General features: G+C 38.6%; 1 protein-coding gene across 3 annotated transcripts in view; it reads left to right on the forward strand.

The window, feature by feature from the left end:
• The window catches only part of C9 (complement component 9), a 53,480-nt gene extending 42,252 nt beyond the window's left edge, over positions 1-11,228 (forward strand). For 2 of the 3 annotated variants that reach the window (NM_001368421.1, NM_013485.3), the window contains 4 exons: positions 2,231-2,371; positions 3,764-3,942; positions 9,354-9,582; positions 10,835-11,228. In NM_001368421.1, the coding sequence (NP_001355350.1) occupies positions 2,231-2,371; positions 3,764-3,942; positions 9,354-9,575 (542 nt within the window). In that variant the 3' untranslated portion in view covers positions 9,576-9,582; positions 10,835-11,228. The remainder of the gene's footprint in view (positions 1-2,230; positions 2,372-3,763; positions 3,943-9,353; positions 9,583-10,834) is intronic. The other variant, NM_001368420.1, reaches the window with a different exon arrangement.
• The last annotated feature ends 1,250 nt before the right edge of the window (positions 11,229-12,478 follow it).

The following is a 12,478-nucleotide window of genomic DNA, read 5'->3' on the forward strand; positions in this document are numbered from 1 at the left end:
TAAGTTCAATTCCCAGCAACTAGGTGGTGGCTCATAACCAGGTATAATGAAATCTAGTGCCCTCTTCTGGCATGGAGAAATACATGCAGGCAGAACATCGTATACATAAAAAAATATATGAAGAAGAAGAAGAAGAAGAAGAAGAAGAAGAAGAAGAAGAAGAAGAAGAAGAAGAAGAAGAAGAAGAAGAAGAAGAAGAAGAAGAAGAAGAAGAAGAAGAAAGTAGGTCAGGTACAGTAATATATCCCTGTAATTTCAGCTACTTAAAGAGCTAAGGTAAAAGGCTTGCTTAAGACCAGAAGTTTAAGACCAGCTGGTTATCACAGAAAGACTTTGTTTCATAAAAATAAAAATAATAAAGTAAACTCAAAATGACTGTATAATAAATCAGAGCCATAGCCAGATATAGTGGTGCATGTCTTTAGTCCCAGCACTCAGGAGGGAGGAAGGCAGGAGGATCTCCTTGAGTATTAGGTCAGACTGGTCTGCAAAGAGAGTTTCAGAATAAGCAGGGCTATGTAGAGAGACCCATCTCTAAGGAAAAAAATAACCATTTTTGCCATCAGTGATTATAACTAGTTACACTATTTCATAGATGCCAGCATATCTCCTCTCCATCCTCACAATTGGGTCTCCATGTTGGACAGAGATGTGTTGCTAAGATATACTTTGCTGGCTTCTGTGTGTATCAAGGCCACAAGTCAGCAGTGGGAAATGATGAAGAACCTAAGCTCAATACTCTCCCTGTATCAGTAAACACTTCTCACGTAGACAGATAGTAGAGCCAATTGTTCTTGCTACCTCAGTCTGGCCTTAAGTGTATAGACGTCTCCCCAGGGACATGCAACATGAAGGTGATTGGCTCACTGTGCTGCTCATAGCTGTATCCATGGTATAGTGAGGTCTCTGTGAGTTCCATGAGTCAAAATGGATTAATAGAATGAGGAGCACAATAGGAATTGAACAACTGGAGCATAAAGGCTCAGCCTGGGTGACCAGAACATAGAGTATCCACCAGTCCAGATGTGTCTTCAAATCAAAGTTCTGCAAATGAGATTCTTACTTCTGAGAAACTCGAAGCTACCTACTTAAATCTACATACCTCTGGCCTTCTACAATGGTCATTGAGCCACTCCAGTGCTTCTGAAGAGGAAACTGCATTTCTGCAGCTAATCTTACATCATTTGTCCACTACTGAGGTGGAAAATAAGCTCCCAGGGGTCACCTCATTTTCAGAATTCGAGGCCTCATACTTCTTAAGAATGGGTGTAAAAAAATCTAAACTTCTTTCTCCCTGGCATTGTCTTCTTCCTCTTTGAATTTTTTTTCAATTCCTTAAAGGCCCCCGTTTCCCTTCTCACTGAAAACGACACCAGGTAATTCTTCATTTGTCCCTACAAGTGCACAAGAAATACATATTGGATGAATTAAACTCTAGATTAAACTTAGTTCCCCTAAATAAAACTTTGCAGGTTTCATAACACATAATATCGTAGGTATGTATATGTATGGAGAGCATTCAAAGGAGAAATATGAATGAAAGCTGAAGGAATCATTACCCTTAAAGGTATGGGTATTGAGGAAGGTCTATTTACTCTTAGAGGATCTTTTGAAATATATCGTATATTATAATAAATTACAGACTTCAAGGAATCTAAGGATATAACTGCTTAGATAGGCATAGGTCACACTGAGTTAACTTCCAAGATTGTTATTTGTGAGCATTCATAGTATCAGCCAAAAAGAAGTTGCCACATATTCAAATCATCTGTCCCAAACAAATGGGTACCGTTCTGTGATTCTGTAGAGTCAAAGGAAGGTGACTGATATTTCATAAGGTTAATATGAGAATTAAGTTAGTTAACTCATACAAGATGTTTAGAATGCCGTCAGGCATATAATAACCACTCAATGCATGTTAGATGCTGCTTTTTCTTTTGGATATCATATAGGATTCTACTATAAACATGTTGGCTGACCTATATCCTTTTTCAAGCAGGTGGTAAATATGTCCTTCGCTACTAAGTTGGCAAGCCAACTAAAAGCAAGCCAACTAAAAGCAAGCCACTAGATTCCCATAAAAGACAAGGTGGGGAGACATGATATTACCTTTGAGTCAATAATGGTGTCTAGGAATGTACATATATTTGTTATAAAATAGTAAAGTTGGAATTTATTTGTAATGTTAATCAGCAATATCAAATAACCTTCATGTAAATCTGTAACACAGGTGTTGACCTGAATGATGTAAAACATTGTCTTGGATTTAATATGGATTTACGTATTCCTCTACAAGACGACTTAAAGGATGCATCAGTCACAGCAAGTGTTAATGCGGATGGTTGCATAAAGACAGATAATGGGAAAACTGGTAAATATGGGCCGGTTGGTTAGAGGGAGACAGGCAGAGCCAAAAGCTAAGAGTATTGGCTCTCGTGACGTAATCAACACTCCTTACCATCTTCAGTTAGGAATGTCAGAATCACTCATGGAGAATGGTTTTGTGTTCCCTCAGTCACTGTGAGCACAAGTAGCCCACAGACACATATCTGTCAGTGACATTGCTGTACAAGGGAGGCATGCAGGTCAAGGGGCTGCTCTTTATACATTAATTTGTATATCTTTTGTGGCGATGACAGAAAATTAGGGGTGGAAAAGTGTATTAAGAACCAGTTTCTTTTTCTCCTTACTTTTTTCACAAATTTTGAAATAGGCTAATGTGGAATCTTATGTCAGGTACCGAGAACAAGATCTAAATCATCTTCTCAGAAGTTAATCTTTCAACTTGGCTTCCTTAGCTCACTTTTCCTCAGTACCCAACGACGCCTGTTTTGGAGCTCTAGATGTCGCCATTAAAATATAACCTTCTCTTGTTAATGTTTAGCAAATTTATCAGCATGAAGGTGTGCTGGAGACATCACATCTTTCCCTAGTTAGAAATACTTAAACTTATTTTGATTTAGACATTTTTATTAAACTTTTTATTTTAAATTTTAAAAAAATGCTTCTGATTCATTTCTAAGGAGATAACTGTTGGTGAAGGGACTCTAGAGAGGAAAGCCGGCCATTGTTTAAAGCATATCTACTTGTGGATATAATTGGCACTAACAAAGGGAATCACCATCTTACTCCATTAGGTTATTTGCATGACCTTAAATTAGTCATTTCACCACATCACCTCAGATTTCTCGATTTTCGTACCAATGACAATAGATAAACAAAAATATCTTGTGGTTCTTTTTCAGTTCTAAAACTTCATGACCCTAAAAGTTTTAGAAGTGTTTAGAGTGTTTTAGTTCAGAGAGAAACAAATAAAAGGGAATAGGATTTGGGAGTAGCAACAGGTTGACTTTTATATACTTTTTACACACGAATGTTCCCATGATACCAAGATAATTTAAAGTGTACTACACACAATAAAATTATGAAAAAAATTCAAAAATATATAGAATACACACAAAGTCATGTTAATTTTCATATATGTACTTATATTTATATGATGAGACATAAGTTACCAATATATCTAGATCAATTGTACCACTGTTATCTTTCAAAAGATAGATGATAGAAATCTACAATTGACTACTGAGGGAAAAATGCCCTCCTAGATTATGGAGGGGAGATTTATGTGAGTATTGTTTACAGTTAAATATTTACAATAAGCTATCCTAAAAAAATTAATACACATTTATCAAATGCTATCCAAATAACAGAGCACATAGTTGCAAATGCTTCCTTCTTCAAGTTCTCCTTGCTCTTCTAGTAAACATCACCCGCGATAACATCATAGATGATGTCATTTCATTCATAAGAGGAGGGACTAGGGAGCAAGCAATTCTCCTGAAAGAGAAGATTCTCAGAGGAGACAAGACATTTGATAAGACTGACTTCGCCAACTGGGCCTCGTCCCTGGCAAACGCTCCAGCTCTCATCAGTCAAAGAGTAAGGAATGTTACTTGTTACTTTTTTTTTTTTAATATTTTCTTTATTTACATTTCAAATGTTATCCCCTTTCCAGGTTTCCTACTGGAAACCCCCTATCCCGTCCCCCCTCCAGCTGCTCCTATGAGGGTGCTCCCCACTCACCCACCCACCCACTCCCACTTCCCTGCCCTGGCATTCCCCTACACTGAGGCATCAAGCCTTCACAGGACCAAAGGCCTCTCCTCATACTGATGACAGACAAGGCCATCCTCTGTTACACATGCAGCTGGAGCCATGGGTTCCTCCATGTGAACTCTTTGGTTAGTGCTTTAATCCCTGGGAGCTCTGGGGGTTCTGGTTGGTTGATATTGTTGTTTTTCCTGGGGGTTGCAAACCCCTTCAGCTCCTTCAGTCCTTTCTCTAAATCCTTCACTGGGGAACCGGTGCTCAGTTCAATGGTTGACTTCGAGCATCTGCCTCTGTATTTGTCAGGCTCTGGCAGAGCCTCTCAGGAGACAGTTATATCAGGCTCCTGTCAGCAAGCACTTGTTGGCATCCACAATAGTGTCTGGGCTTGGTGGCTGTATATGGGATGGATCTCCAGGTGGGACATCTCTGAATGGCCTTTCCTTCAGTCTCTGCTCCACACTTTGTCTCCATATTTCCTCCCATAAATATTTTGTTCCCCCTTAAGACAGAAGATCCTGTCATTTTCTTACTACACATCCCAATAAGTTCAGACAACTGTTGCCTTTGTAAGACAGAGGTGTCCATATTCAGATGCCCTCATGTGGCTTCTGTGGAAAGAACAGGAAAAAAAAAAAAAAAAAAAAAAGCAGGGGCTAGTGTCAGACAACCTGAATAAATTCCTGCTGCTATCTGCCACTCCCTGGATGGGAGCCATTTCTGACTTCTACAACACTAAATTCTACAGCGCTCCAAGTATTATTGAGGACTTATTATAATTGTTCAGAGTCTATAGCACAGGTGGGCACAAGACAGTCACCAAGAATGGATAGTTCTCTTCGGTCAACTTTTGACTCTCTTGTCTTCCCTGGGTATCATGTATCATCTCCACCCAGGCATCATGACTCATCTAAGAGTCATGAAATGGATGCTCATAACACTCTGACAAACATAAAACCAAAGATGAATCATTCTTGTGGTCAGAGAACCAATCCCCTCCCTCTCTCTTTCTTATTGTCCAACTTCAGTGATCCTCCTGCCTTCTTGAGGGGCTGAAATTACAAACATGCTTCTTTTCTGATTTCTTTTTTTGTTTTGATTCTGTTTTATCAAGCTGGGTCTGACTCTGTGCCTGGCTTGCCTTGAACTCTCAGAAATCCTACCTTAACCTCCCAAGTGCTAGGAATATAGATGTGAATCCCCAGAGCTATCTCCTTTTTTTTCTATAATTGTAATAATATTCAATCTAGGGAATCCTGAGTCTGCAACCTTCTTCCTCTTGAAGGGAGGGGAATGACATGTTACCATTGTAAAGACGTAATTACTGATGCTGTTTGGCTGCATCTTTCCACTTACTAAAAAATGTTTCCCCCACACCGGTATTGTTAGAAAGCAGTTTTTTACTCACTTTTGTAGCTTTCAACTTTCCCTGTGCCTTATGATTTCTTCTTTCCAGTCCAATTTATCTTTATTCACAATGTCAGTTTTATTATATTTAACAAATGCTGACATTTTTGATAATACTAGTTTTTGAAGAATTTTACTTCCTTGCTCTATTTTATTGCCTTTAAAGAGTTAATTAGAGCCACTCAAACTATTTCACTTACAGGAAGGAAGAACTCAGAAACTGAAAATTGCAATCAATTTCTGCATTTTGGTTATAGACCTGAAGCCTTCAGTAGAGGTGCACACATAACTTCACACAAGTTTGGGAGGCTAAAGTAGGAGGACTTCAAGGTCAAGATCTGCCTAGTCACCTTAGAGAAACTCTGTCTTAAAATTGAAAATAAAGGTGGGAGGAAGAGGAAGGAAGGAAGGAAGGAAGGAAGGAAGGAAGGAAGGAAGAAAAGAAGGGAGGGAAGAAGGGAGGGAGGGAGGGAGGAAAAAGAAAGAAGGGAAAGAAGATGGATGGATGGAGAGATTGATGGATAGATAGATAGATAGATAGATAGATAGATAGATAGATAGATAGATAGATAGGTAGACTGATGATGTAAGCATGACCCCATGAGTTAAGCTAGAACAACATCAACAAAAAAGGTACTCCCCCCCCCAATTAGACAAATGAAAATGAAAAAATTGGCTTGTATAAGAAAATAAGATCAAAAGAAGCCCATTTGTTAAATATAAATTGTATTCAAACCCACTATTATTGATTCAGTAAATAAAATTTTAGCCAGAAGATTTTAAGTAGGAAAAGAATCGAAGACCCAGCAGATGACGTCAAGCAGGCTTGTCCTCTCAGCTCTGTAAACCAAGTTCAGTCTGTCCTTTACAAAGGGATCCAAGGCTGGTCTCTGGTAAACAGTGCAGCATGTTTTAGAGCTGTCAATTCACATCTGCAGGAATAAAGGCTCTGCTGAAATGTCCCCACTGTATTTACTAGAATATTCGAAGACACTCATCACCTCAGTTAACACAATGCTTCTGGCTAGGCCCAACATGTAGTATATCCTGTTTACAATTCAGATCTTCAGATTAGTAAAGATTCTGTCCACTCTAGTTGTTTAAGTTTCCTCCTTCATAAATTGAAAGCCTACTTAATTCACATCAATATCCTACCTAGAGAAATGGCAGCTGTATTGTCCTAAGCACAACTTTGTGAGTATATCTTCTTACAGAGAACATTTTGAAAAGGAGAAATTGTTATAGATTTGGTTGAATTCCCTGGGTATTTTTAAATCCCCAAAGAGAAATGAAATACAATTAAATTTGACCTTCAAGCACAGTATGGTAACATCTACCTGTAATCCCATCTATTCATTAGGATGATATAGAAGAATGACAAGTTTAAAGTCAGTCCTAAGCAACCTAATGAGACCTTGTCTCAAAAAGAAAAAAATGGATCTTTAGAGAATACTTGTCTAGAATAGACAAAGACCTATGCTCAACACCCAGGCGACAACACACACACACACACACACACACACACACACACACACACACACAAGTTTAACCTTGAAATAGATTCTAAGGAGTTTTGCTCTTACAAACCTTGTGGAAGTGGCACTTTGGGTGACTGGTTACTTATTTCAGCAGTGCTTACTGTCTGTGATTGGCAGTACTCCTTTAGGCGAGAAGGAGGCTTCTTTTGTCTGTAGACAACATGTCAAGCACTAGGGATGCTCTTAATACTAAAATAATTATCTTTTGTAATCATACAAAACTCTACAGACTCTCTCCCTACTACCCTCAACCATTACATTGTATTTAATCTTCTTTAGCAAATTAAATTAATCAGTGATCTACATACTTAGGTTGCCAGGTTCATCTTGGAAGAACAACCAAGAAGTCACATTATACTAAGTAAAACAATTGATGAGTATGGTGATAGTGATGTATGTTGTTTCCTATACTAAAGAGACCATAGTGGTACTATACTAGAGCTTTCCATATCCCGATATCTAGCTCTTGGCCTCTCTCAATACAGAGAATATAGGCTGGCTTATTTTCTCTGTATTTACTTTTGTCATAGTCTTTGACTTTCAGAAAAAGATGTTAATTGTACTTTCAGTTTGCTTGTATCCTGACACCAATATTCTACATCTCGTCTCCAAAGACTAGCTGAACTTTGAGGGGTCTTTTTTTCCCCTTATATCCCCAGTTACAATCAAATCCTTAAAATGTCAGCAGAGAGAAACTACACCTATTACAGATTACTACAGAGATACGAAACTTACAACTTCTGCCAAAGCAATAGCAGCTTCATGAGTATAGCTGCAACTTAATACACTGGATTCCTGTAAGGTTTTCTTTTGCCATTATAAGAAACACGATTATGTAAGCCTGCTTCATTTTCTAAAAGGATGTTATGTAATACAATGTTCTTTTTATGGGAACTCATGGGAGATATTAGTCCTTAATCTCATTTTGATTCTCCTGGATTTCTCATATCCCTGGGATTGATAAATTCCATTGTGTGTTACTCAGTGAACTAGAAAATATAGCCACATTAGTGCAAATGGATGTGTTCTTCTGGCTTGAATTGTATTCCCTGGTATTCGGATCTTCTGCCCCTCAGCTTGGTTGTCCTCAGCTTTTGTTTTTCACTTTCCCATTCCCCTCCACCATTCTTACCTTTGAATAGTCTACATTCAGTCTCTCTCAAATGCCAGCAGGTACGAATGAGTGTTGAACAGATCTACCACTTTGTTTGTTCTGTTATACAATTCGTATCAGACACACACTGGGTGTTGCTGACAACTAGTGCCTTTATGAGCCAGATGTTAACACTCTGAGGGCTATAGCCGTAATGGCAGAGTAAAAGTTGTGTCTCTTGTATTGGGTAAAAGGTAATTCTCATTCTATTATGAAACCACATTTGGTATACATTGTTAATTATTTTGGATGTCTGGAAGAGATATTAATGTGATTAACATTAAACTTGGTATTTTAGCAAGTTTCATGATAAACTGTGTCCACTTAAATATATCTACAGTGACAAGGGAGCTAGTGAGTATGGGAGAAAAACTCAAATCCTTTTTTTACTTAATAGAAGGCAAACTTGGTCATAAAAAGGTGGGGTATGAAGAATGGCTTGAGGGGCTACATGGGAACTCTCCCCTATCTGCCTGTGGTAGTTTCGACTCCAGAATTTAAGCTTCTTTGAAACTGTCACTGCAGCGTGTCCTTCATCTTTATCTCTTTGAATACTGTTTAGATAGTTTTATCCAAACCATTTCCTCCATGCCCTCTATTCCTGTATCTTAGATTATCTGGCCTTGACTTTCTTTTGAAGGCAAAACAAGATAAATATCTTTTCTCAAAATCCAAAACAACTATCATATGCTTACCCTGTTTGTGCCAATGTGGCAGATTTGGGAAAAGGTTTCTTTTTTCTATATAAATAGAACAGAACTGAAATAGGAGTTAGGGTACTATGTAACCAAAACCATATTAGTGGACACTTGGTATGCATTAGTAGTTCTTGACATAGTGTGGATGTGAGCCCATTCTCCCTTAAAAGAATTGCAAATAGAATCTTCCACTTTAGGCTTCTTGCTGGCTTGATGATATGGTTGAAACATATGCCTCCCTCATTCTTTTTTTCACTTTTAAATGTAACCTCCATGATAGCATGCATCAAGACTACTTTTCATCACTAGCGTACCCTCAAAGGTTAACATCATATTGAGCAATAAGTTTCTCTACACAAATGAACTAATGTTGTCAGTGATTGAGTGAAGGGTGTCTTACAAGTTCTGCAGAAAAAGACATAAGATTGAATATTTTCTTTCTTGCAGATGTCCCCTATATATAATCTCATTCCTTTGAAAATAAAAGATGCATACATAAAGAAGCAAAATTTGGAAAAGGCTGTTGAAGACTATATAGATGAATTCAGTACTAAAAGGTGCTACCCATGTCTAAATGGAGGTACTATAATTCTTCTGGATGGGCAGTGCCTGTGCTCCTGCCCAATGATGTTTAGGGGAATGGCCTGCGAAATCCATCAAAAAATATAGCCTTCAGGTGAGATGAACTGATTTTGATATTACTGAGGACAAGAATATCCATCTCATGGTTAGTTAATATGAAAATGAGCTCTTAAGCTACTTTTTAAAAAGATCTATTTATTTTATGTATATGAGTACACTGTGGCTGTACAGATGGTTGTGAGCCTTCATGTAGTTCTTGGGAAATGAACTTAGGACCTCTGCTTGCTCTGGTCAACCTGGCATGCTCTGGTCAACCCCACTCACTCTGGTCAGCCTCGCTCTTTCAGTCCCTGCTCACTCTGATCCAAAGATTCATTTATTACTATAAATAAATACACTGTTGCTGTCTTCAGACATACAAGAAGAGGGAGTCAGATCTCATTATGGGTGTTTATGAGCCACCATGTGGTTGCTGGGATTTGAAGTCAGGACCTTTGGGAGAGCAATCAGTGCTCTGACCAGCTGAGTCATCTCACCAGCCCTTTTGTAATTAAAAGATTTGTTTATTATTTTATATAAGTACACTGTAGCTGTCTTCAGACACACCAGAAGAGGGCATCAGATCTCGTGACGGATAGTTGTGAGCCAGCATGTGGTTGCTGAGATTTGAACTCAGGACCTTCACAATTAAATTACTTTTTAAAGAACTCTCATGCTATATCACATAAAGTCTAAATATATTACTATTTTTTGAGTAGTGAATGTTAACAAATTAGCCCTCATGTTCTCTCTATATTATTTAAACAGATAGATAGATAGATAGATAGATAGATAGATAGATAGATAGATAGATAGATAGATAGATAGATAGACAGATAGATATCAAGTTGTGGTTAATGTATTACTCTCTCTCTCTCTCCCTCTCCCTTTCTTTTGTGCTTGCATTGCTTCCTTCCTTCCTTTCCTTTCTTCTTTCAGTCTCCTGGGTATTGTAATTTATAGACAGGATACAGACGTTCAATCCTGAACCCAAGTCAATTACCATCTCTAGTGAAAGCTTTCTAATTTCCCTAGGAATTAATTCTCTGCTTAAGCATTTCCCTTCAGTTTCCCTTGATGATTGCAGCATACAGTACCTTGACCCTCCCAACACCACGTGAACAATATCTTCTTCTAGTTTAAAGATGTGCTTCACCCTTATGTCTTAAACATCACTGTAGCTCGGCTGCCTGGACACTGGACTGCATCACAACAGATAATAGCGGAGGGACATATGCATGAGTTTAGGGGCCCCAAGTTGAAGCCCTATTCAACATTAAGATTTGACATCCTTTTGTTTTCTACAGGAAACAAAGCAAACCCTGGTTCACATGGAAGGGGGAAAAAAAAAGGACAAAAAAAAAAAATCCCAGGACTTTCCAACTTAGCATCTTACCCTGGAGCTAATCCGCACTGCCAAGTGGAAAGCAGCTTGTTTCATGGAAATCCTACCAACCTCTGATGCTGTCTGTTTTAATCTACAGTGCCTTTCTCCCCTCTTTAATGCCTATAATGCTTCCATTTTTTCATTCCCTAATGAAGAGTCAGCAGTGAGATATGCCCGGGCTGCCTTTTCCCACAGGCAATGCCAATCTCCCGCTAATAAAACAAAATTAAATTAAAAACAGAATGTTGTGCTAAAAGGCTTCAAGTCACCGCCAAGCTGCATTGTAGGATTAATATATTCCACCCGTCCCATTACCAAGTCTGTACCATGTAATTTAGCTCCTATTTACGTAGTTGTTTCATTTGCTTGTTCGTTTATATGTGTATGCGCTCATTTGGAAGATGCCGAACACCTACCACATGCCCAGGGTTCAGCTCCTGTGAGGCTTTGATGCCAACTTAACTCTTAAGTGTCTGGGAGGAAGGGCTGCAGTATGTGAAGCAAAAATCTAGGTTAAGTTAAATCTTATGAAATGACCTCTGTTTTGCGCAAACTCCAGCAATTTCCTACAATTGTTTTGAGTTGACTTCTGAGCTGTGTAAGGTAAGGTTGCTCACCAAAGGAGCTGATTAAAAGTGGCTCCAGTCTTCCCATTAGATGATAGTAAGGTCTAAGATGTGCCTCTCTCTCTCTCTCTCTCTCTCTCTCTCTGTGTGTGTGTGTGTGTGTGTGTGTGTGTGTGTGTGTGTGTGTATGAGAGAGAGAGACAGAGACAGAAACAGAGACAGAGAGAGAAGATTGATGGAGGGAGGAGGGGAGTGGAAGAGAGAGAGAGAAATTGAGCATACATGTGCACCACACACACACACACACACACACACACACACACGTAGAGGGCAGGAAACAACCTTGGTTCTGATCTTTGCATTCCACCTAAGACAGGGTCTTTTGCTGTTGCTTTTATTTGTGTTTTATTGCACACAGCAGACTAGCTGTTCCTTGAGTTTCAGGGGACTCTTCTGTCTCTGACCCCATTTCTCCATAAGAGCTCTGGGGTTGTAGAGACTCCCAGCAGGTGTCTAGCTTTTAGTGGGCTCCAGGGGCTCCCTCTCAAGTCCCTGTACATGGAAAGTGCTTTTATACACTGAGCAATCTCTCCAGCCCTGAGAACTTTTGGTTTTTTGAAAAGTTCTAAAAGAAAGAAAAAGTAAGAAATGGGGCAAAGCGAGAATAGAAAGAAAGAGGAAAGAGAAGGAAATAGAAAAGAAGAGAATAGAGAAATGGGGGGGGGTCAAAATACTAAAAGAAAAATGCAAACTCAAAATTAGCTATTGTATAATTAAATATAAATATCACATAGCATGCCAATTTCAATGCTAGTCTTATGATTAAGTATTTCATACATCTATACATTTAGATATCTTTCAGTTCACAAATAATTCTCAGAACTGCATGTGATTACTGAGTGCATAAATTATTTACAGGCAAATTTCTAAATTACTTCTCCAAACTTTTAACAGAAAACAAAAATGTTGCTGGCTATGAGATGGGTTGTAATACAGAA

Source organism: Mus musculus, chromosome 15, assembly GCF_000001635.26.
Source record: "Mus musculus strain C57BL/6J chromosome 15, GRCm38.p6 C57BL/6J".
In the NCBI taxonomy this organism is placed as follows: Eukaryota; Metazoa; Chordata; class Mammalia; order Rodentia; family Muridae; genus Mus; species Mus musculus.